Source organism: Heteronotia binoei, chromosome 4, assembly GCF_032191835.1.
Source record: "Heteronotia binoei isolate CCM8104 ecotype False Entrance Well chromosome 4, APGP_CSIRO_Hbin_v1, whole genome shotgun sequence".
Taxonomy (NCBI): Eukaryota; Metazoa; Chordata; class Lepidosauria; order Squamata; family Gekkonidae; genus Heteronotia; species Heteronotia binoei.
Genome location: NC_083226.1, coordinates 48214285 through 48240675, shown reverse-complemented (window position 1 = coordinate 48240675; position 26391 = coordinate 48214285). Strand labels below are relative to the sequence as shown.

At 43.2% G+C, this 26391-nt stretch overlaps 1 protein-coding gene across 1 annotated transcript in view; it reads left to right on the top strand.

Moving 5' to 3' along the window:
• The window catches only part of MTAP (methylthioadenosine phosphorylase), a 37969-nt gene extending 12537 nt beyond the window's left edge, over window positions 1–25432 (top strand). The window contains exons 2-8 of the mRNA XM_060237220.1: window positions 5964–6050; window positions 7168–7226; window positions 12033–12200; window positions 13883–13985; window positions 17269–17508; window positions 21440–21562; window positions 23995–25432. Of these exons, the coding sequence (XP_060093203.1) occupies window positions 5964–6050; window positions 7168–7226; window positions 12033–12200; window positions 13883–13985; window positions 17269–17508; window positions 21440–21562; window positions 23995–24033 (819 nt within the window). The 3' untranslated portion in view covers window positions 24034–25432. The remainder of the gene's footprint in view (window positions 1–5963; window positions 6051–7167; window positions 7227–12032; window positions 12201–13882; window positions 13986–17268; window positions 17509–21439; window positions 21563–23994) is intronic.
• The last annotated feature ends 959 nt before the right edge of the window (window positions 25433–26391 follow it).

Below are 26391 nucleotides of genomic sequence, written 5' to 3'. Positions count from 1 at the left end.
CTCAGGAAAGAGTTAGGTACTATTGGCCATCACTTGATTTTTTAGCAGCTGGCCCAGCTGAGTCTCAAGTCCATACTTGCTGCTTTCATAGATCTAACTGCAGTCTTTGACTTAGTCAGTCAGAATTGACTGTGGATGAAATTTGTATTCACTAATATGGACAAATGATTATGATTTATGGTATGGGAATTTCATTTAGATATTTTTGCTAAAATCAAGGTGCACCCCTTGAGGTCTCTAACTGTGGAGATTATACATTAAAACCTAGAATGGGAATACAAAACAATATCAAAAAGGAGAGGATGCTACATCCTTTAGGTAGTGTTAAGTAAAATTCTTCATGAATCCTAACACTCCTGCCACCTTAAGATCTACCCTCCCTTACAAACCCATGATATAAGTTCTGAACCTTAAGAGAGGCTAAAACAACACAAACCAAGCCAAGGTACCCTTTGTTCCAATGAATTCTTTACCTCCACCCCATCACCCTACATGTCACAATCTGCCCTCTCTCCACTTCTGGTCCAACCCCATTTTCCCTAGTATTGAAAAGGAACAATTCCAAAACCCAATTCCAATCTGGGTTAATGCTATTCAGGAAAGGAAAGTGAAAAGAAAGAGGGAGAAAAAAGGACAGTGGTCAACAGAAATACCAGGGCCTTTTTTTGTAGCAGGAACTCCTTTGCATATTAGGCCACACACCCCTGATGTAGCAAATCCTCCTGGAGCTTACAGGGCCTGCTGTACTGTACAGTGCAGAGCCTACTATAAGCTCCAGGAGGATTGGCTACATCAGGGGTTTGTGGCCTAATGTGCAAATATGCTCCTGCTGCAAAAAAGCCCTGAGAAATACTATTTAGGGAAGGGAGGGATAGGATGATGGAGAGAAAAAGGGAAATATTTTTAAAACAAACAAAAAACCTCAAACTGTCATAAAATCAGTCCCTAACCCATCTGAAAAAGAATTTAGCAACAGTCACTTCAGAACGCCCCCACATTCGGTCAATATCAAACCCAGCTGGAAGCGCAAACTTGTTTTTTCCATTTGCTCAGGGGGAAGAAAAATCATCTACATCATCAACTGCTGATTCATCTTGCATGGAGGTTTCGATCACAGTTGTACAGGATGTAGCTGAGAGGGAGATTGGGTCCTCCATCTTTTCAGTTGTATTATGATTTTGAGATCTGTAATTCTTCCTGGCTACCACTCTCTCTATGGTACATTGCTGAAGCGGTCCTACTGGGACTTGTAGCTTTGGGTAGAGTTATTTAGATTATCTAAAGTAGAGCCAGCGTAAACTTGCTCATCTTGTAAAGTCTTTTTGGTGGAGATAAATTTAGATGTAAACCATGGAGCTAGGATTGGTTTGTCCTTCCTATCCTGAGATGGAACAGAATCCGGAGATGGTGCAGATGTACTTTTTGGCAGAAGTGGGAAAACTTTCACATCTGCAAATACCTTGTTTCCTTTGCAATTTTCGCATTAAAAGTATCTTCTCATTTTTAGCAACATCAAAGTTATTGTTGAGGAGGTAAGAACAATCTGAACCCTCAAAAGTTATCAGGAAGTCTTTCAAACTTTACAAGATCAATTAGATGGAACTCAGTTCATAAAAGCTGACTCAGAGAAAGCATGATACTTCTTTTATAGCCTAGCAATTATAGTTCAGGTAATTAAAGAGATAATACAGCACCACTTGAATTGTTTGGAAACGGAGAATAGACACTGCATTTTTCACTTTTGAAATAGCCTCATCTTCTGGGGTAAGGTAGGTAGCTTTGAAAATAAATTGGGGAATTGCACATGTAACATAGGAGGTCTGCCTGCTTCACTCCTTTGTAAGTGATAGCATGTCTTCTTGTTAATAGCCTTTACTGTGTTGGTAAGTGTATCTAACTTGCTTGAGATGCTAATAAGTTCTTGAAAAATAGCAATTACCAGAGCTTTTTTGTTAGAAACTCATTTGCATATTAGGCCACACCCCCTGATATTAACATTGTTATACATAGGGCTTTTTGTAGAAAAAGCCCAGCATGAATTTGTTTGCATATTAGGCCACACCCCCTGACACCAAGCCAGCTGGAATTGCGTTCCTGTGCTCCTCTGCTCAAAAAAAGCCCTGGCCATTACCATTTCCCTGGTTAATGAGCAATGATCTCCAATAAGCTTCATCATGGAGTGTTTTTGGGGTTGCATAGCTGGCTCCTCGCTCTCTGAAAATAACCTTTCATTATGAGTGAGTGTTGACTTCAATGGTTATTTCTTAATTGTATTAGGAAATTTATTTCTGTCAGTTTCATTAGAGCGGTGTAAGTCCAGAGCTGATTGTAAGAGCTCGTCTTGCTCTAATGCAATAAACCTATCGTTGGTAGAATGAGAAGAAATGTCACTGTTTCTCTCAAAAGAGAGTTGTCTGTATGTAATTATTTTGGTGGGGAGCTGAAATCCAGAGGCCAACTTCTTTCCCCCCATTTTAGGTCTCAGTAGTTATCTGTAAGAGAAGTAATTAAGTAACTCAGTACTTCCAAGGACAGAGCTGCTGTGATATCAAAGCCAGGCACCAAACCAACAGCTCTCATTTTTATTCTTGTCTGTTCTGTACTTCCAATTATAATCAGGTAGAAATGTTGAAACATGGGGGAAAGCAATTATAAAACAGATTTTAAAAACGACTAAAATTGTAGAGCAACTGAAATATGCTACTGGATCTTCACCATTATGATCCAGAGAGGGGCTTAACTTTGTATTGTGAAGGTGTTCACTTGTTTTTAATTATGTTTTTAAGAGTGTTTAATATTATTGTGTTCTTGCCTTTGCCTTGTGTATGTCACTCTATATGTCCTAAACAATAAATGTTTTGCTTGCTTGCCTAGTGCGCATGCTAGAGCCAACCTTAATCCGATGAAGTGTACAAAAACTATGCTGCAAACAAATAAAAACCCAGCTCTAGTCTTTAAGCTGCTGCTAGACTCTTTATTTCTGTCACAGAGATGGATTTATAAACCGCTGCATTTTTTCATGTTACTTCAAATCTACCGTTAAGAGGTGGAAAGTTTCTAAGAATCTCAGAGACTACAGTGGTGTTGGTGGTAGGCAGTCTTAAGCAGGCAAGTGGGACACAGGGCCATGTCAGTTTCTCCTGTTTCTGAGTTGGCTTGCTGCCCATAACTTGCTAAGTTGGAAAACCCCAGGCTGGGGCACTGCCCATCCTACAAGGTTTTAACCTAGGGACTGTTTTATCACTGTCATTTTAAGCTTCTGAAAATAGTTTTATGCTGTGGTTTTATTATTTGTTTGTATTGTTGTGAACCACTTCAAGCTGGTCTGGAAAAGTGACATAAAGTTCCTGAATCAATAAATAGTGTAGTGACAAGTCTTGTGGCTGGTGAAGCCTTAGGCAGGATTTACTTTTAATTTGTACCTATGAAAGTTTGTAATAAAGGAGAAACAAGCAGGAGTTGTCACCCAGTGAAAGAATTTACACTGCCATTGTAAGCAGAGGAACAAAGTTTCAGTCCAGTGGCACCTTTAAGACCAACAAGGTTTTATTCAAGGCACAAGCATTCATGTGCATGCACACTTCTTCAGATATAATGAAATGGAACTTACCAGTCCACACACACATAAGTAGAGAATGTGAAGTAAATTAGTATACAGCAGGGGTGGCCAAAGGTAGCTCTCCAGATGTTTTTTGCCTACAACTCCCATCAGCCCCAGCCATTGGCCATGCTGGCTGGGGCTGATGTGAGTTGTAGGCAAAAAATATCTGGAGAGCTACTCTTGACCACCCCTGGTATACAGCAGATTGTAAAGAGAAAAGTATATTTTGTTTGTTGCTGATAAATGTATACTTTTCATTTGTTTTGCCATTATCTCTTTCACAGGAGATGGTACATTTCTTACAATGGTGGTGCTTTGTAAGTGCTTAATAAAAGACATTTTTAAAAATTGCTGAGTGATTCAAATATTGCAGTCCTAGCAAAAAGCAATCTTGAATCTCAGACAAAATACATTCTTTGCTTCTGTGGCCTTCATTCAATTGTGTCATTATTGTTATCGTTGTAATCTATAATATAATAAAAGCCCTTTTGCCTTGGCAAAACCTACCAACCTGATTGATTGGGACTGGGTGGGACTGTGGTGCATCAACTTTTGGCCTGTCAAACTATCAATCAAAAATACTTTGCATTCTGTTGGTTGAGTCTGCTCCTCTCCCCCCCCCCCCCGCCCAAGTGGCTCTTGCTAGCCAGCAAAGCTGATTCTGTCAGTAATAGGCAGCCATCCTTAGTTCTGGCAGTTACTGGCTCTCCCTGCTCTCCCACTGTCACACTGATTCACAGAGGAGAGAAAGAAACCCTTCCTTTGATTGGCTGAGTGAGGAAGGAGGAGGGAAACAGCCAGAGAAAGGCTTCCCTTGATTGGCTGAGGACTCTTCCCTATCCTCCTGTGGAAAGGGGGGAAATGATGTCTTGTTGCAACAGACCAGATTCACAGAGAGAGAGAGATGCAGGGAAAGCAAGACACACAGAGAGATTGAAGTCTTGTGCTTAAGACCAACAATGTTATCAGAGACAGACGATTGGTCTGAAAGGTACCACTAAAGGCCTCTGAGACAGAACGCATTGGGTCCCGTCTTGACTACAGCTGCCAGTTCCAGGTTGGGGAGAGATTTCTGGAGATTCTGTGGTGGTGTTTGAGGAGGGCATAGAAGTCAGGGCTTCAGAGCGTGGTCTGCCAGACACAGGTTCTTGCTGTGGAAGCTGTTTGGTTGATTTCGGACCAGTCACAGACTTCCAACCTAACCTGTCTCACAGGGTTGTTGTTCAGAACAAAAAGGGGGAGAGGAGAATGATGTAAGCTGTTTTGGTTCCCCGCCCCCCCTGCCTGCACTGTAGAGAAAGACTGTCATTTCTCTATGTAGAGGCTTCAGGGAGGGGAAGGCAGTGGAAAGCTGAAGTCAAGAAGGGCAGATAAAGGGAAGGAAATATGGTTGCCAACTCCAAGTTAGAAAATTCCTAAAGATTTAAGGGGTGGAACCTCAGACAGGTATAATGTAATTTCCTCCTGGGGAACCACTGTTTCAAATTCCAGGTGAGGGATGGAGATCACTCAGAATTACAACTGCTACAATAATTACAACTTATTCCTAGTTGCTATAATAATTATTTTGAATTGTCACAGATATTTGACTGGTAGATGGCGTTCTGCAATTCAGGATCTAACCAAATTCTTACGTATTTTAGCTATATCTTCAAAGGAATCTCACTATTCCAAGCAACACTGTTTTCTGGAGTGTAGCTGGTGTTATTTGGTGTTGTTATTTTTAATTCTCATAGGTATTTGACTGGAGACTGCCGATCTATCTTTGCAGGATTCTTGCTGTTCCAAACAACACTGTCTTCTGGATCTGAGCTCAATGCCCAGAATGTCTAGGTGTTTTTGAGACTTCTTGGCACTGCTCCAAGGGCTCAGTGACAACTGGCACAATGGTAACCTTTTTCTCCTGGGCCACTCTAACTTTAGTCATACGTCTTGGTATTTCATGGTCTCATCCTGTTTTTTCTTTTCTATTCTGCTATCTTCTGTTGTTGTTGTTTTTGTTACAATGTTATTATGTTACGTTATTGTTATTATGGTTCACTGTTATAGGGTATTTGGGTCACATCACAAGAAGACAGGATTCACAGAAGAATGCAATAATGCCAGGGAAAATTGAAGACAGTAGGAAAAGAGGAAGACCCAAAATTAGATGGATTGACTCAATAAAGCAAGCCACGGTCTTCAATATGCAAGACCTGAGCACAGCTGTTAATAATAGGACATTTTGGAGGTCATTAGGGTTACCAAAAATCTGACATGACTTGACAGTGCATAACACACTTTATAGGGTGAGGTTTTGGGAGTAAATTCAGGAGCAATGTGTTTAGTTTAAGATTTCTAATGAGTACTTTTTCTCTGCAAGATTGGCATTATTGGAGGGACTGGTCTGGATGACCCTGACATACTAGAAGGCAGAACAGAAAAATATGTCGATACACCATATGGAAAGGTATGAATAACTTGGTACTTGTCACTGATCATCCTGTTTGTGTACTTTATGTATGGCAGTTAGGGAGGTGCTTACAAACAGTAACGTATCCAAGAACTGCAAATCTGATGGACTTTCTCATAGAACAGTCCACTATGCTGTGTGGCAACTGATGAAATTCAGTGGATTTTTAATACAATTTGTGATAATGGCATGGGTGGGTTTGGGTGTCAATTCTACAACACCCTGTTATGTTCAATGAACATCTCTCACTCTCAATCAAGATTGTGCCCCATGTGTGACTTGCCACTTATGTGTGGTCTCCTGGCAATATCTCTTAATAGATGGCATTCATGGATATAATTTTTAGCAGCCTGCTCTCCTGTTTGTGGGTTCTGTACCTGGAATGTCATAGGGCATGCACACACAGGGGTTGTATCCAACCAGTTATTTTTCACTTGGTCGCACAATTCCAGTCTATGCTACAGCCCCCATTCCACTTGGCTTTTGTCCATGCATGTCCCATGATCCTTGGCTTTTTTAATGGTCAAAGGGAGAATCCCTTCTTCCCTTTTTCAACACTGGAAAAGCCAGTTAGATTCAGCCCAAGGTTGATTGTGTAAATACTCTCCCTAAGTATGTCAGGTCCTTGTAGTCTGCATGTGCCAGAGTTCCTTTCTGTTCACAGAGCTTACAGGGACCCAGTGACTGGATTTGCATGGGTCATCTTCTAGCATCCTGCATGACTCTGGTAACAAAATACCTGCCTTTCCTATGGTGCTGCTCTGAATGGACATCACAGGACCCCATCAGCAGCCACCCCATAGATCTATCCATAACCAAGACTCTGCTAGGAACTGTTGTGGAGTAGTTCTCATTGACATGAATGGGAATTTTGAAAGAGCACACCTGTTGTTCTTTAAGAGCATGGCATTTAAGAAACTACTATTGGTGGATTATTTGCAGAAGAAGGTAAAATCATGCCTTTTCAAGATGAACCTTTTTCAGGAATGACAGTTGTTAAACAGTGCAATTCTCTTTCTCTAATTCCTCTTGTACCTGTGTTAATGGCAATTAAAATCTTGAATATGTGGGTGGCACTTTGTAATGTTTATTAGTTTTCTTTCGTTTACTCTAGCCATCAGATGCTTTGATTTTGGGAAAGATAAAGAACGTTGACTGTGTGCTCCTGGCCAGGTATGTGGAGTCCTCAGTAATGTTTTAGAAAATGTGGTATTGTATTAGAAAATAGTTGTATTAGAAAATGTGGTCTCTATGACAGGCGTTGGTTTCAAAGATTCACATAGTATTGGTGGTAAATTGAGCATTTGGGAAGTTTTCCAGTTAATACAGATGAGGTTGGTATGTTTTTCCTTCTTGATTTCTCTTTGTCTTTCCATGTTCAGTTGGCAGCTTTGTGCAAGACACTGTTTTCCTTCTAACTTTGTTTACAAGGTGGATGTGTAGATGAAAATGAACTTAGAAATGTAACCTGCCTTGAGTTCTTGGGATATTGGGGGTATATGATATAGAAACACGAGAAAAACCTTCCATCCCAGTGCATTAAAGGCTAAGGTTTGTAGGGTTTCAGCTGGGACTCATTTACTTACTTCATTTATAGTCTGTCTGTCTTGCTGAACTCAAGGCAGATTATACATTTTAAAACATTTCAATAAGGACAGAATACTATATTTTTAAAAATCCAAATAAGGGCTTGGATCCAGTGATGTGCAAACGGAAACATAAACAGAGTTAGTGCAATTCCACTTGCACAAAATTTTGTGCAATGTCTAGCTCTTTCGTCCCTTTATATTATAGTCAGTGTTCCCTCTAAGCTGTGTTAGCATGAGCTCGCTCACAGTTTTTTAGCCTCTGACTCACAGGCTTTGTCTTAGCTCAGGAAGGATGGTCCCAGAACAAACTAGTTTGTGCAGTAGCTTCATAACTTTCATGCCAGTAGCTCACAAAGTAAAATATTTGCTCACAAAACTTCACATCTTAGAGGGGCATTGATTATAGTGCCGAGAAATTTTTTGCACAAGATCTTGCCCCAAGAGGAAATACAAGCAAGAATACAATACATTTAACTTAGCATAAGAGTCATTTATTTTTCATTTCTGTTTGTGCAAGAAGCTGTTGTGCAAGGAGAAGTTTCATGCTGGATCCAACCAGGCAATGTAATGAAACCAGATTGCCAAGTTAAGAACAACACAGACTACAGACAGCATAGATTATGCAATGAATAATGCCATCAATTCCATAGAACTTCACAGACATTACTACATCCCTGTTCCCTTTACACAAACCCCCTCCTTAGTCATTCTGCTTTATGCCTTCTGCAGAATGATAAAAATGTGGTAACCTTTCTGACCTCTTCAGGCAGGCTGTTCCTGCAAGATGTGTGCTGCAGCAAAGAAAACTCAACGGTGGGCAGCTGTAGATCTTACCCATTTCCATGATGACAGCTTCAGAAGACTGCCACAAAACTGCTACAGCAGAACTTACAGGGAAAAGGCAGTCCTGCTGGTAGAACCTAGGGTCCCAGTAAGCCTCAGTCTGTGTGTACTGAGGCTCGCCACTTTTTTAGGGGATAGAAGAGAACTGGGAGAGGGTGGTACAACATGCGCTCCTGAGATTGGCATCCTCTGGATTGGCTACAACTGAATGGATGTAAACACACTAGAAACCTAGCCTTCTGCTGACAGAAGAGTGCCTGCTAACAGAAGAGTGCCTTCTGTCTTACGGTCTTCTAGCTCCAGTCCAGTGTTCCCTCTGAGTTATGCTGAGTTAGTGTGAGCTAGCTCACATTTTTTTAGCCTTCAGCTTGCACATTTTTGTCTCAGCTCATAAAGAATGGCTCCAGAGCAAACTAATTTATACAGTAGTTCACAACATTACAGCTCACAAAGTAGAATGTTTGCTCACAAGACTCCACAGCTTAGAGGGAGCATTGCTCACAATGCTGTGAGCAATGAATGTGTCGGCCTGATGTGGGACGTTGGGGAGGGGTTGGCGATCTGGCTGGTGTACCGTCCGCCTAACGCACCGGCCGGCGCCTTATCATCCCTGATGGAGGCCGCGGCGGGCTGGGCATTGGAGTACCCAAGGCTATTGGTCTTGGGTGACTTCAGTGTTCATGCCGACGACGCAGCCTCCAGTCAGGCGATGGACCTGGTGTCATCCATGGCGACACTGGGACTCTCCCAAGTTGTCACAACGCCCACTCATCAGGCGAGGCACGTGTTAGACCTGGTCTTCGTGGCGGGAGTTTTAGTGAACGATATTACTGCTAGAGCAGTGCCATGGTCGGATCACTATGCCCTTAAGGCTCGGGTGGATGTGCCACCCCAAACCTGTTTAGGCGGAGAGCGTATTTTAGCTCGTCCGCGGAGCCTGATGGACCCGGAACGGTTCCTGACGGCTCTGCGGGATCCCGGGCCCCCTGGCGATTCCTTGGATGATCTGGTGGAGTCCTGGAATGATAGACTCTCCAGAGCCATCGAAGAGATCGCACCTAGGCGCCCTCTGCGCCCCCGTTTGAAGTCGACACCCTGGTATAACCAGGGGTTGCGACAACTAAAACGGGGACTCAGACGACTAGAGAGGCAATGGCGGCGTACTCGAGACGAAGCGGCTCGAACATCTTATAGAGAGAATATGAAGTCCTATGAGGTGGCAGTCAAAGCTGCAAAGAAAACATACTTTGCGGCTGAGATTGCGTCCGCAACATCGCGCCCGGCACAACTATTTAATATAATTCGGAGTTTAACAACACTGCCTCAGGGCAGACCAAATTTTAAAGAATTGGAGATTGGCTGCGAGGCTTTTGCGAACTTTTTTGCGGACAAGATTGCGTCGCTCCGCATCGACCTCCCCGCCACATTAGAAACAGTAAGTGAAACCGAGGCTCCGTGCCTGTCTTCGGATTGTGTTCTGGATGGTTTCAGCCCTCTCAGCTTGGATGAAGTTGACAGGATTCTCTTATCTGCACGCCCAACAACCTGTAAATTGGACCCGTGTCCCTCCTGGCTTATTAAATCTTGCCAGAGGGAGCTTAGATATCCTGTACGGGATATCATAAATAGATCCCTGATGGAAGGGCAATTTCCAACACCGCTTAAAGAGGCAGTGGTCCGTCCCCTCTTGAAAAAAACATCATTAGATCCGGCCCAATTGGCACACTATCGGCCGGTCTCAAATTTGCCCTTTTTGGGCAAACTCATCGAGAGGGCAGTGGCGAGGCAGCTACAGACCTTCCTGGATGATGCTTCCGTCCTTGACCCTCTTCAGTCCAGCTTCCGCCCGGGCCATGGGACGGAGACGGTGCTGGTTGCCCTAGTAGATGACCTGCAACGGCATCTGGATCGGGGCGGCTCGGTGGTGCTGGTGTTGTTGGACCTATCAGCAGCGTTCGATACGGTCGACCATCGGCTACTGGCCCGCCGCCTCGCCGACGCGGGGATTCAGGGGTTGGCCTTGCAGTGGCTTTCCTCTTTCCTTGAAGGTCGGGGTCAGAGGGTCGCTATTGGGGACGAGCTGTCCCGGAGGCACACGCTTGACTGCGGAGTGCCCCAGGGTGCGGTTCTTTCCCCGATGTTATTCAACATCTATATGCGTCCCCTCGCCCAGATTGCCCGAAGGTACGCGCTGGGTTGTCACCAGTATGCTGATGACACCCAGCTCTATCTGCTCAAGGACGACCGGCCGGTCTGCGCCCCACAAAACCTGGACCGGGCGTTACAGGCTGTGGCTGGGTGACTCGGGCTGAGCGGGCTGAGGCTAAATCCAGCGAAGACAGAGGTCCTTTGCTTGGGCCGCTGGGGTCCGGGAAGGGAAATCCCCCTACCGGTTTTTGACGGTGCGCCGCTGATTGCGACGCATAGGGTCAAGAGCTTGGGGGTACTACTGGAGCCTTCATTAACAATGGAGGCCCAGATAGCAGCCACTGCCAAGTCTGCATTTTTCCACCTTAGGCGGGCAAGGCAGTTGGCCCCCTTCCTGGAGCGTGACGACCTAGCAACGGTGATCCATGCAACGGTCACCTCAAGGTTGGACTACTGCAATGCCCTCTACATGGGGCTGCCCCTGTGCCGAACCCGGAAATCGCAGTTGGTGCAGAACGCTGCTGCCCGGTTGCTATTGGGTCTCCCAAGACGGGAGCACATTCGGCCGGGACTCCGGGTTCTGCACTGGCTGCCAATATCTTACCGAGTTCGGTACAAGGTGCTGGTCATCACCTTTAAAGCCCTATATGGCCTAGGACCTGCCTACCTAAAGGACCGTCTCTCCCCACATGTGCCCCAGAGAGTACTGAGATCGGGAACTCAAAACCTCCTGGTTATCCCCGGGCCAAAGGAAGCCCGTTTGAAAACTACAAGGGATAGGGCCTTCTCTGTAATGGCCCCTTCCTGGTGAAACCAGCTGCCGGAAGAGGTAAGGGCCCTGTGGGACCTTGTTCAATTCCGCAGGGCCTGTAAGACAGTCCTCTTCCGGCTGGCCCACAACTAACCAGCACTGAAACTGAGTGTAGTTGCAAGACTGCCGTATGTCTTGAATGGTTTAAGTACATAACTATGTGAATGTTTAGATTTTTATTATGTAAATTGTGGAATGTATAATTTTCTATGCATAATTTTATATTTTTATGTCAGATTTTATATGTTGTAAGCCGCCCTGAGCCACCTGGTGGGAAGGGCGGGATATAAACCACAAATAAATAAATAAAAACAAGGTAGAATTTTTGCTCATAACACTTAGAGGAAACATTGCTCCAGTTCCAAAGTAACTGATATCAGGGATCCTAAGCTAGTAAAGAGCATCATGTGGTTTCAGTTTTAGATTGGCTTCCCATATGTGTATGAATAAATGGAATTATTATGTAAAGCCAGACACTGAGATTGTATATGTTCACGTGACTGCCACCTCTCCCCAGTGGCCCATCAATGTGTGTTTCTTCCTTGCATTTTAACCTGAAGCATTTTCCCCTGCCTCGTGTGTTTTTAGGCACGGAAGACATCATAGTGTTATGCCCTCAAATATAAACTACCGTGCCAATTTGTGGGCGTTAAAGGAAGAGGGTTGCTCTCATGTGTTAGCAACTACTGCCTGCGGCTCCTTAAGAGAAGAAATTCAGCCTGGAGATATTGTCATGATTGACCAGTTCATAGACAGGTAAATGAGATTCTGCATCAGCAGACTAAAGTCTAACAAGAAATAAATTAGATTTGACCTATGTCAAAATATTCTTCTTGACTATCGATGTACAAATGAAGGTACTCTGAATCAATAAGAGCAGCTCTGCTGTATCTGACCAATGACCCATCCAGTCCAGTTTTGTTAAGCATTGGAGTTTTTGGCCAGGAATCCGCAGATGTGTTTAGTGCCTCTGTTCTAGCCATTGAATGTTCTACAGTGCAATCCAAAGCAGAATGACAGCCCTCTAAGCCCACCGACTTCCAATAGATTTTGAAGCGTGTAGCTCTGTTTAGGGTTGCACTGCTATTCTGGCAAGATCTGCAGCCTTTTCTCATGAGCTGGAAGACAGGTGACATTTCTGTGAGTTTTTAAAAGATAATACAGGAAGAGGTTTGGCACATTTACAGTTGGAATGCTGACTGACTCACAGTGGAGGGTGCTATGCATGTTTCTTGTTTGTACTGACCATTGTACATTGTCAGCAGCTGCTGGTATGCTTTTTCTTTTCCTTTTTTTACAAACACACACATTAGTTTCTATCTAAGAATAAGTCAGTAGAAAGAAAACTAATTAAAGGAACTTTTAAAAACACAGAGCATCACTGAAATTCATCCATAGTTCTTCAGAAATGAGGAAGGTAGTTCTTGGCAAGATTTAAGATTGTTTTTCAGGGTCTTCCCGCTGGACAGTAATTTTCTCCAGATCTGTTTCCACCCAACAATAGGAATGTATGTGTAGTTTCTCTGTAGTACTCACTGTAACTCTGCTAAATGTGGGTAACTGTGTAGGTTCTAGGGAAATGCATTTTTGGTTTGAAACAGTGCCCCAAATTCCCTGTTTTAGTTTCAGATCAGAATTACCTGAAATGGAACAGGGAATTTCAGACCCTGTTTCAGATTGGAAATGCTGGCTTTTGTCTTTGATTTGTGTTCTTAGAGGTTGCCTTTCCCAATTAAGCAGGGTGTGGAATATTGCAGTGGTTTTGCATTCTTAAAGCACTTGCTTTGGGACTGCTTCATTTTTCTTTTAATTAATACTTGCTTCATTTTCCCATTAATTTTTCTTAGGACAGAGTATTATAGTTGATTTGCTTTAATTATTATCTAGGAAGCTCAGTCTATTTTGGCACTTCCTGAGATGGCCCTTATTTTAGCAATGATCCTTTGTTGAAATTTCAGTACAGAAAACAGGCGTGTTGATAGCACTGTCATTGCCAGTGGCACTCAAAAAGGGTGTGCCCTCAGCCACTACTCCATCCTATGGACACCCTCTGCAACACCCAGGAGTCGAAGACCATGTTTCTTTTCTCCTTGTTCCTCGGGCATCTTTAAACATAGTGCAGCAAGCTGTGTATGTAGTAGGGCTTCCCAAACTCTTGAAATGTCAGAGTTGAGGAAGTCTATTTGCTCACATGTGGCCTGATGTGCTGTATTTCAAAAAGTCTGGAAAATGAAGGGGGGTTTAAGGTGTCTGATTCCTGAGAAGCAATGTAGTGATCTGAGTTAAGTAGAGACTGCTTTGCCTTCCAGCAACTGCCACCTGAAGCCACCATCTCAAATTGCTTCATTGTAGAGTTGGCTATGGCTTAAATGCCTTCATATTTTTTGCCAGTCCTTAAAATGTTCCCTTTAAGTGTTCTCTTCTGTTTTTTGTTGCAGGACAACCAAAAGGCATCTGACTTTTTATGATGGGAACCATTCGTGCCTTCTTGGAGTATGTCACATTTCGATGGCAGAACCTTTCTGTGCCAAAACCAGAGAAGTTAGTGAATCTCACCTTAACTCAAATGAAATAGCCTATGGCTGGGATCTAAAGAGTCCTTTGCATGAGAATGCTTTTTTAAAAAGCCAGGAAAGTGCATGAATGGAACATCCTGTGTGGCCTTTTGGATTCTAGCCTGTGCTTTACATAAAAATGATTAAACGGAGTGCAGAAAAATCATAAAATGTAATCAAAGGATGACAGCTTACTTCTCACCACTGATCCATAGTTACTCCAAGAAAGTGTCAATCTGCCTCTCCCTGTCCTTCCTCCATGCTACAATTTATGGTGGTTTTGCTGCAAGAGCCTTCATTGGACAAAAATTATAGTGGTGAGAAGATTTATTAGGAACATGTGTTCTGAAGCGAAACATGGACATACAAGGCCACTTCCCGGTTCTTTACAGAGGAGTAGAGAGCACTTCATGACACAAGTCATAATGAAGGGAAGCAGGGTGACCCAACTTTGGAACCAGGAGTAAGAGAAAGTCACTTTCTCAAAGGATGCTCATTTTCCCCATCAAGCTGTGCCTGTTGTGTCTCCCTAGTTAGTCGTCTTGAAAGCTCAGGGAGGCACATCTGTATTTCCAGCTTCACCTGCTGAGAATGTCAGTGCAGCCCAGCTGCCACATAAAGTGTGAAACGGTCTGCTCATTGTAATTGTACTGGCGCTGATTTATTTTTAGCTGCAGCAGCATTTCAATACATTTATTTATTAGTAATTGACATTGTGCTTTAGCACCCAGAAAACTGATTAGGTATCATAGTCTACATACCTGCTCTCTGTGCTCTTTCTCTCATGGGGAACTTTTAAAGGCAGCTTGCTTGTGCCGTTTATTTTAAATCCGTTTTTAAACCCTTCAGCATCTTCTTTTGCATTTTAAAAGTTGTAAGAGGGATGGTGAGTTTTAAAAAGAATAATTGAGAAATGCATTTTTAAGAAAATACGGAGTGAGAAATACTGAAAAGGTGCAAATAAATGGTTGCATCTGCCATTTTTCTGCCAGCATGCTGGGCATTTGATCAATGTCAGGCAGTGCTTGCCTTGTTTTGGTCCTTGCAGTATTTAATACCTACTCAGGCAATTGCTTGGGAGCCACTCGTGACTCTCTGGCATGCTATTGGTGGCTCTTCTGAGCACCATGCCTCAGTGTGTCACCCACCCCATGTTCCAGGAAAGCAAGCAAAGCCATTGCCCAGTAGCATTGTTGGTAGGTAATTTCCATCTTGAAACAGCCTTAAGGTCTGAAGGACAGGTAAGCTGTGAGCCTCCATGAGCTGTAGATAATTAGAAAGGTTGCAAGCAGGGAACCTGCAAGGACTTGCAGGGATCAATTCTTTTTTGTCTTTATCCCCTTCCCCGTACTACATCCTCTGCCTCTCCTGGCAGCCCCCTTTTCCTTCCCCTATTCTTTCCTTCCTTCCTACTTATTAGCCTGCCTTTTTGTTTTTTCTGCTCCACCCCCAGTCTTCAGCTTTATTATTTACTTCTTTTATTTCCCATCTTTTCCCTAATAGGGACCCAAAGCAGCTTACATCATTTTCCTGTCCTCCATTTTATCCTCATACTGGCCTTGTGAAATAGCTTAGACTGAGAGAGAGTGACAGGGCCAAGGTCACCCAGCAAGCTTCCATGACAGAATGAGGATTTGAAGCTGGGTCTGCCACTAATGATTATATCACACTGGCTTTTGGCTTTCCCTCTGATGCTCCCCCTGGTAGCCTCTTCCTGGGAAAAGCCTGGCCTTGTATCAGAAGTCATGCAGTATTAGCAAGTCATTCAAGTGAGTTGTGCCAAGCCAAGTTGCCTGGGTTCTGCAGAGGCTGCTGCTGAGGCCAAGTATGTTGTGTGGCATCAAGTCACCTGGTAGCTACTACTGCACCTGAGTGAAGCATGCAGATGGCAGGGTTTAAAGACTGACAATATTGTTGTGGTTGACAAGCCACCCCTGCCATGGACCACTGGGAGAGCATTTCTTTCTTGAAACTATACGCACTGTCTCCCCACAGCACCACCAGTTTGGATTTTTCTGCAAACCTCAGGCTTGTATAAAGATCCATCGTGTCTGTTCCTGCCTCCAGTCTCCAGATTTAAGTATCCACAAATATGGCTACTTTGAGAATTAGATATATTGATAGTTATACAGTAGATATTAATAGTTATGTCTTGTACTATTGTATGTGTGTGTTCAGTGGGGTGGTGTACAATACATAGAGTAGGCATGCGGCTCTTTTGATCAATGGTGACTCTCTGCAAGTCATGGGATGAGGACTGCTGATCTTCATTTTTGGGTCTAAGAGCAGCCAGCAAGTTTTATGAGCAAAGATTTGAATGCTGACCACTCAGATCCTAGCCTGATATTCTGACCACTCTAGAGAAAAAAAAAATGAGATCCTGTGAAGATGGGTAAATCCAGCAAACAGCAGCACAATCAGATTTCTGTTTAAGGCTGTTTGGGTCTCTCTCTTTCCCAACCTTTACTCAAACCTCTCATGTTCTTAAAACTTTTATGTGCCAAAGCAGAGTTGTCTTCCTGTATCAATTTCAAGTTTTTGTCTCCTGTTTTCCCCGAAGAAGAAGAAAAAACCCCAAAGAATCCAGGTTCCTCCATTAAACTCTTGTCAGACCCCAAACTTCCTGTATGATGGAAAATTACAAGCCAGGTGCCAGATTCTTTGCCCAAGTCTGGGGCCAGAGGAAAAGTTCTTTTAATCTTTCCCACATCAGTGTATGAACTAGCATTCTGCTCACCTGGCAGACTGAAGCTTAGATAGAAAAACCATTTGCCTCTGTCTAATGGTATGAGGGTTTTATTATTATTATTATTATTTTAGCTTAACCTCTGAGCATTAACAGTGGATGTTTTAAACATCTTGCAAAGTTAGATTCAGGTCCAGTAGTGCCTTAAGAAACCAACAGGATTTTGGAGGGTATAAGCGTTTGAGAACAGATATTAAGGAGCATTGACTCTCAAAACCTCATCCCCTGAAAATTTTGTTGGCCTCTAAGGTACTACTAGGCCTGAATTTTGCTGCACTACAATAGAGCAACATGGCTAACTTCTGAAATTACCTTGCAGCATTGTACTTTTTTCACAGGCACCTGTGGGTGAATGTAATTTCTCCTCAAGGATATTGAGAAATCTGCCCACCATCTGTGTTTGTCTTGTTTTCTGATGGAAGTATCTGAGCCAGTTTGAGGGTGACATATGGTGGGAAAGCAGGGCTAAAAAAATTACAAATAATTTTATCCTTGCTCTGTGTGTGTGTGTGCATTTTAAAAGGTTCTCATGGATATTGCAAAGAAGCTGGGGATCAAATGCCACTCAAAGGGGACGATGATCACAATTGAAGGGCCACGTTTCAGTTCCCGGGCAGAAAGCCTGATGTTTCGCAGCTGGGGGGGAGACGTAATCAACATGACTACCACTCCTGAAGTCATTTTGGCAAAGGAAGCTGGCCTCTGCTATGCAAGTATCGCTATGGCAACAGACTATGATTGCTGGAAAGAGCATGAAGAAGCTGTGAGTAAGAACTCTAATCTTTCTTTGGTGGTGTGTTGTTGTTTCTGAGTAGTATTTTGTAGATCATTTACAGAGAGTTAAATCTACATGCACACTTTGAGAAACAGTGAACGTTGTGCCAGAGAGTGATGCTGCAGGCAGAATCCCATCTAAACAAGCAATGGATAATTATAAAAGTCTAGGGTCCACACTATAGGAAAAGGCAGTCTGTAAACTCTTTAAATATGTATTTTTCATGACTGAAGTCCTACCACTCCAGATCATGAAGCACTTTTAAAAGCTAGTGTAGCAGATAGCTGAGACTTAAAAGTCTTCAGTTTTGTCTTATTCATGCTGCAATCTCTAGGACTCTTTCCCCTGATTCCAGGCCTATAGCTAGAAAATTTTAAGTGGAGGGGCACTGAGGAAAGTGGTCGGGGCCGTGAGGCCCAAAAGTGGTATCACAAAAATAAAATAAAAACGCCTTGGGTCATTTGCTCCTCTCCCCGTCCCCCAGAAAAGCTGGTGGTCTCTTGAATGCCAGCTCTAAACTTGTGTGCAGGAGAGGGGAGTGTTGTCTGCTGCTGCTGCCAGGCCTGCCTCAGCTCTGTGCATGCTCCTTTCTTCGTTCCTCTCCCTCCTTCAGCAAGTGGTCAACAATGCTGGCCTGGCCCAGCTCCTTGGGGTGCCTCCTAGCTGCAGGCTCAGCCCTGGGTTGTTCAGAATGAGTGCTTGCTGGGCACTCCAGTCAGCCAACCACTGATGTTGGGGCCCATGCCAGCTACCTCTGCTGCCCTGGACTGCCCTGGCACAGCTTCCCACCTGTCCACTTTGCCCCCACCTGTCCACTTTGCCCCCTGAAGCCGCCCCTGTCCAGCAGCTCTGCTGGCTGGCCTGTAGGCACACCCCCTGGAAAGGCAGCCTGAGGTTCTAAGAGCCCACTGGAAGAGCTTCTGAGAGCACTCTGGAAGAGAAAGAGAGGCGGTGGCTGTAAGTGGTGGGGCTGGGGGCCTTCCACCAGGGTAAGGGTAGAGAGACTGGGACCCACTGTAGTTACAAGCCTGCTTGATTCCCACCTGCAATATGAGGATAATAATACTGACCTATGTTACAGGGGTTGATGTAAGGATTAATGTGATAATGGATGTGAAGCACTTTGACTATCACAGTGCACACTAGACAAATGTGAGTTTGGATCCCATGGTAAATCTCCACTAAAAGAAGCTATTTTCACAATGGAACAGGACTTTATTGTCTCCCACCCCCATCCTGTTGCAGCTTGAAATGCTTCCCCAAATCCTTCTCTTGGGGGGGGGGGCAGGAGACCCCCTCCCCTTATGAGGGAGCCAGAAGTCTGCAGTGGAACAAGGGAATTAGCAAAAGTCTCACTTCCCCCTTCCATTATCTTGAATTTACTGTGAGATCCATGCTTTAGGTGGTAGGCAAGGATTTTTATGGGACTATTGGACTTTTACCTAAAGGAAAATGATGATAGAGGTGAACAGTTCATTTAGGCCAATGCACTAAAACAATTGCGCAGGGTGCCCCCCATGTGTATTTATTACTTAAGTGTGAGACTTCCTGTGCCACTTACTAATAAATGAATTGCAACAACCAGAAATTTTACAGATTATTAATCATCGTGTCAGTTATCGCTAATGTTAAGATGCATATTCTCAGTTAAGGCAGCAAGGCTTTCTCGTAGTGACTCTTTGTTGATCTCTTGTTTTGAATGTTGACATAGTTTGGTTCTTCAGTTATAAAGGCTGCTAACTCCTTTTCTAGAATGTAATTCTGTTCCTAGAGAAGTGTTTACCAGCTAGTCCCAACAGCCGTACAAGAAAACAGGGTATGTCCAGGATCCAAGTGGTGCAGGTGGCTTTGGGTGGGTCCTAGAAAGAAAGCTGCAGTGAGTCATCGCAAGGGAATGATATTCATGATATGACATAGTGGAAATGCTAAGTAGTCACTTGACTGCCATGCCTCAAGCTTGGGAAAAAAATAAAGCCATTAACATTGTTTACAATGTTAAATCTGTACATTATGTACAGGTAGCAGATGAAGATTATAGATTCAGGTGGGTGGCCATGTTGATCTGAAGCAGCAGAACAAGGGGCACCTATAAGGCCAACATAATTTTATTCTGGGACTGGGTGTAAGCTTTTGTGGGCATACACACAAAAACTTATACCCAAAATAAAACTTGGTTGGTCTTAAAGGCGGCACTGAACTCAAACTTTGTTCAGATGAAGGTAAGTAATCGTTATGTTGACAAAGAGGCTTTGTTTTAGATTGATAAAGCATCAGGCAGTGTACAGTTGTGTACTTTGTATAGGCTGCAAGTGCTATAAGAAGCAAGCATTTATCTAGTACATTTTTATCCATCTTCTGTGGAGCACAGGGCAGTGTACATCATTCTTGTCTCCTCCATTTATCCTTCCACCAACCCTGTGAAGTAGGTTAGATTAATAAAGCTGTCAGGGGTACTAGATTCAGCCCATTAAACTAAGAAGAGATGACTCTACCGTGCTATCTCTGCTTCTTGTCATAATGGTTTCTTATTATAATCAAAACTGGTGTGAGTCTAAGTTTCTGTAGAAAGCCGGCTGTGATGCTTTTCCTGTTATTTGACATGGTGCAAGATTTTGGTGCTTAGCCCAGAATGAGGAAGGAGATGGATGTATGCAGCATGCTTGCTCAGTTCTGCGGCTGACTGGTCACCATACAAGTTGGCTGTGGAAGCAAAGATAAAATGGAGAACATGTTACCCTATGAGGAACGGGCCTAGTGCCAGTTCATTGCCATCATCTGTTCTGAGAAAATTCTTAATATATTGGATTTATAGAAAGCATCGCTCTTGAATTAACTACTTTGGGTTGGATCCCACCTGTTTTTCTGCTCAACCTCAACTTATCTACCCACCAAGGGCTGCACCCTCTGTGGGTTTTGTCCAGTTGGGTCCTGTAATCCTGGCACAGCCTTTGCAGTGGCCCAGAGGGTCCCCCTTCCTCTTTCACCAGCAGAAAGTTGATTAGAATCCAGCCTGCAGTCTGGGTACAGGCATTCCTTATAGCTGCATAAGGAGAATATGGATATTCATTGCTTCTCACTTAAAGCTGTTTTACACTGTGGATGTGGAAACAGTGAAGACATTGCCACATGCAGATGACAGGCAGTGGCTGATAACAAAAGGATTTCTTGCTGGAGTAGAGAAAGAATAGACCTAGTAATTTGATTTCTTGCTGAAGTTAGAGATCTAGTAATTTGATTTCAGAGAAGAAAATGTAATTGGAATGTTTAAGTTAGCTATTTCCGAAACCAAACCAAAAATAATTTCTTCCTATCAGTAAGTATCCAATTAGATGGTTTGCAAGAAAAAAAAATAGAGACAGGTGGTGAGGTGGACAGCTGTAGAACCCCGAGTCTGGCTCTTTGAGGCTTTTCTGCTGGCCTGTCCAGTGAAGAGGAAAGGTGTTCCAGATGGCACCCATTTGAAAGAACAGGGCAGCAACTGGGACTGTAAACTGGTGGAACTGTTTGGAGAAGCATCTCAAATTAGAAGCTTCCACTCTTCCCCCCTACCCCCACAGCTTTAACGTATGCATATAGGCATATTCAGTTGTCAGCTACATTTGCTTATATCTTGACTCTGGGGTGTGCTGATTTAAACTATTGTTAGAGAGGATATACTACCACTAATGAAGGAACACTTCATAGGTTTTAATTTTTTTTATTTATTTAGTACCATGATAAACAGTATTTTTGCTTTACATCTGTCCAAATAACTTTTGCCCAGTCATTTAGTTTTAATCTTGAATAAGCGTGAACTTTTGCTTTGAGTCTGATATCTCCATGATTTCAAGAGAAGTGGTGCGCTGCTTACATTCAAGGGGGAAAGTGTATTGTCATAAAATATGTAAGTGAATTCACTGACTTTTGGTTGTATTTTCAGGTTTCAGTGGACAAGGTGCTAAAGACGCTGAAAGAAAATGCAAATAAAGCAACCAGTTTACTGCTTACTGCTATACCTCAGATTGGTTCCATGGACTGGACAGAAACCCAGCACAATTTAAAAGTACGGAGGGGGTGGTTGTGTGTGGATCCTCATATGTGAATAAAAAAACTGAAAGGAGGCATCCTTCTAAACAATCTTATGCATACACATATAGCTGATAGATTATATGAAATATGAGATTGCCAGGGATGGCATCGGAGTCCAAATTCTGAGGATGGGTCTAGTGCCTCAGCAAAACCTACCACCAAGAAGCTGTCATCATTGCTGCCTGGTTCTAGAAACAGCCTTCACTTCCTGCCCCCTTCTTCAAGGAAACAGCATAGACTTGCTGCCTCCTGAGCACCATTCCTGAGGTTTCCCCTCACCTTGTCCTCATGTTGCCAGCAGCTTCTCCTCCCCACCAGATTGGTTGGTGGTTCCTTCTCCACATCTACTAGTCAGGGTAGACCTGAATTCTCCCCCCCCCACCACCAGCTACTTGCTTGTTTGCCTGCAGTCCTGGAGAGGCAGGCAGGAGCACAGCAGCACCTCCCAGTGACCACCACTAACTGCCTAGTCATCAATTATTGGGTCTGCTATGTGACACAGCAATGAAGACATTACAACACAAGTGCTACTTAGTAAAAAAAACAGCAGCTAAGTTTGGAAATTTAAGTAGTTTAAGTGTTTTTAAGTGAAATGAGTGTGAATTCTTCTGCAAGATTCCCCAGCATACTTGTTTTCAAGCTGTTTCAAGTGAAGAAGAAGATGAAGATATTAGATTTATATCCCATCCTCCACTCTGAATCTTAGAGTGGCTCACAATCTCCTTTATCTCTCCCCCCCCCCCCACAACAGACACCCTGTGGGGTGGGTGAGGCTGAGAGGGCTCTCACAGCAGCTGCCCTTTCAAGGACAACCTCTGCCAGAGGATTCCCAAGCTTTTCACTCTAACTTCCTGATCTTGAAATGAAGTTGCTTGATCACTTGGATGGTCAGTGTCCAGAGTACATTTTACTGTACGTTTGTTTAAGGTCTCTTGAGCCTCACTGGAATCTCTGGCTTAGAACCAGCTGCAGCTTATTCTCAAATACACTTCTAATTCTGAACATGGGCCCAAAATAGAGATCAAAAATTCTGCAGTGGGGCGATGCATAGAGAAGGGTGATTTTCCTACCAACCTGTGACAGCTCCAGGTTTGCATAAAAATCTGAAAAGAAGGAAAGATATATGGAAGAGGTTGAAAGCCCCAGTAAATGGCAAATACCAGCCCAGGGCTTCCAAATCACAGTTGGGCCATGGGAGGCTTTTCACCAAGAAAGGACCTGAAAGTAACAGCTGGGAGGTGAGAAGGAAGCGAAAAGTGACAAGGGCAGAGAGGGGTAGTGAAAAGCCACTGTAAGCAGCAGTGGGGAGGCAAGAGAAGTGGAACAAAAATGATGTGGGCGGGCCTGAAAAGAGGAAGCAAAAAGTGGAGGTGGGCAGAAAAGGGCAACTAGTAGCAGGGGCAGTGGGAAGCAGAAGGGATTTCCCTCTCCTGCAAATCTTTATTTTATTTTATTCAAAAAATGTTTATTCCATCTTTATATTCCAAAGTCCCCAGGATGGCAAACATTAAATCATTTCAACAATTAAGCAATCCTTAAAATGCAAATATGCAATGTGTCTAAACGAAATTTTTATAACTTTGAATTACGAAACCTTTAAAACTGACTTACAATAGATTGATATTGAATAAAAACATGTATTACAATGAAGTTTGCTTTGTTAATAGAACATATCCAAAAGGTTGTTTTTGCATACAGTTATCCAAATTCCACTTCAGCATGAGCCACCCTTGTTGCCTGGAGGGTCTCTGCTCTCTTCATATTTGCTCATGCATGCTTGCATCAGCTGTTGGAACAATAGCAGTGATCTGTTGTAACTTTGGAGGCTGTACTTATTCAGAGTTGTAAAGGTATATAAAATGTTTAAAACAGTTAGATGAAGCATATAAACACACAAACAAGGAAGAAGGCTAAAAGTTCATGAGAGAATACGATAAAACACAATAGCCTTCACTTGCTGGCAGAAGGCAACGATAGAGGGAGACAGACGAATCTCCCTGGGCAAGGAATTCCAGAGTTTCAGTCCCTCAACCAAGAAGGCCTTTTCTTGGGTTGTCACTCACCTAGCCTCAGACTGTGATGGCACCCAAAGAAAAGGGCCCCTGAAGATGACCAAAGTTGATGGGTGTGTTCTACGGGAGCAGTAAGTTCTTCAGATATGCTGGTCCCAAGCCACATAGATCTTTAAATATCAATAACTGGCACCTTAAATTGAGCCTGGAAGCAAATGGGGGATCAGTGTAGATGGAACAAGATTAGAGTGATAGGTCAAATATGATCCACTGCTGTCAATATTGTGGCCGCATAATTCTGTACCACCTTTTGAATAGTCTTCAAGGGCAGCCCCATGTATTTTTTTTTTTTGCAACATCCTATATATATTTTCTTTCTGATTTTGTCTTTCAGAATGCTGTGCAGTTGTCTGTCATGCTACCAAAACATTGAAAACTTGAGAAGATTTTTCTGAAGCTGATCCCAAACAATAAGGTCAATATTCCAAGAACTGACAAGTACCCTGAAAGAATATAGCTAAAACTTGCAACATTTTCATTCTTGTCTGCTAATAAGTTCTTCGTTTTGGAAACAAAAATCTTGTAGAGGTTTGAAGAGGGTGAGATGAAAACATACAAACCACAGAATAGGAATTGGATCACACTTGTTGCCCGAGATGTGAAGGACTACATTTCTGGTTCATGTAGTGTCTCATCACCCAGTCTAAAAGCGTCAAGGCAAAGGCAAGGTTAGTATGTGTGCTCTTCACTTGTCTAAACAGAGTAAATCTCAGAAAGCAGATCTACAGATCAGTTGCAGTGCTGTCTGTTCTTTCAATATCATTTTTTTAAAACACTAAAGAATTTTTTTAGTAAAGATTAATGGAGCTTTCCTCAATCATGTTTTATTTTCAAACATTTTGTAATCTTTTGGGGATCAATCATGTTTTATTTTCCAAATGCTTTGTAATCTTTTGGGGTTTTTTAACATGAAAATGTTTTTTTTCCCCTTCTGCAAATGCATTTTCTTTTGGATTTTTCAGAACATGGCATAATGCTGTTAGCTCAAAGTGTGGGTATCAAGATGTGGAGCAGTTCTGTGAAAGGCTCTACGTGTTATCCCACCCTTGCTGTTGTTATTCTGGTTACTAGTGCCCCTCCCCACACTCTTTCACATGCATGTTCTATCACCACCCAACTGCTCATGCCTCACACTGATTCAGTGACTACCTTCTGATGCCCCTCCCCCCCAAGTCCACAAGTTTTTCTGGACAGAACTGGCCGTGTGCTGGTGCCCTGGTGGCAGGCAGTTTCCAATTGCTTTGTTGTGAGGTGCCAAAAGGCCACCTCTTGAAATGAGTTCCAGCCACCAGTGAGCTCATACAGGAAGACATAGCAGTCAGCAGCCCACATGGCAGGACCACACTAGCCTCTTAATTTCCCAAACAGCACCATGCAGGGTTTCATCCCAAGCCTATGCTTGTCAGTTTTGCTCTCATGGCTTAGCCATCAAAGCAGTCAGCTAAGCATAAACCCTGTGGTTTCTCATAGTGGTTCCACAGATGCTGTGCTTAGAAATATTGCTCAGTAATAACAAAATTCTGTACCAAAACATTTAAGCCTCTTTCTGGCATCCTCTGCTGAGAAATACTGAATGATGAACCTGCTATGTCTCTGGAGACTGTTTTGGTTTCAATCTGACTTTTAAAGAACAGCTGGGATGAACATATTCAATATACACACAGATGTATTCTTGCAGTTTGTTTCTATTATTATGTATGCTGAATGCCCACATTTGCCTTTAAGAAAAGAATGTGTTGCTGCTTGATTCAAATAAAACCAAATGTAACCTCCTCTTGTTCATCATCTTCATTGAATAGAATTTGTGTGTGTGTGTAAAAAACTCCTGCTTGTTGTTTAGCTTGCTCTGGTTAAGCAGAGAAGCTCCTCGGGATGTTAATGAACTTTAAGCAAGCACAGCTTAAACTGTTAGATTGGATGTTAGATTGGGTGACTCATTGTGACACAAGTTATAGGAAGTTTGTTTTAATTAAAAGTTCTTTCTACGCCTGCTCCAAGAGACCACAAAGGCTGGCTTATATGAACCTTGAGGAAGGGAAACTGGTATTTCCTGCTTATGGCTTTCCTTTAGTTCAGAGGTACCCATTGTGGTGCCCATGGTGTCATGGTGCCCAGCGACAATTTCACTGGTGCTGGGCCAAGGGTTTTTAGAAAATGGGCAGGGCCAGGTGTGACTTTTGCTCAGTAAAGCTTTTCATTGACAGTTGGAGATTTGATTGGCTGTGCAGATTTTTTTTTTTAAGTTGGTTTGGCGGGAGCTGCCACTGTAGCACAAGGATCCTCACTGTGTGACCCAAGGTAAGATGTGGCAGCCATTTTGTGGCTGGCTCTGCCTTTTGTGGCAACGATTTATGGCTGCGTCCACCAGACAAAAGATGCCTGTAGGCCCAAAAAGATTGGGGACCACTGCTTTAGTTATGTTAGCTCTGGGAGGTCCTTTTGTTTTGGGATCGATTGTGCAAGTCCAATTTGCAGGGACCTGTATGCAGTAGAGGAATGGGATGCATCATGCATCACTTGTCACCTACTCAGTACTCATGTATTTGGCGTAATGTTTACAAAATGACCTGCACTCGGTATTTTTTTAAGCAGGAATGCACAGGAATGCCTTTCTGGCTGGTTTGGTGTCAGGGTGTGGCCAAATATGCAAATAAGTTCCTGCTGGGCTTTTTCTACAAAAAAAGTCCTGCCTGCACTCATAGCCCTGAACCACTGAGTCTTTTATCATATT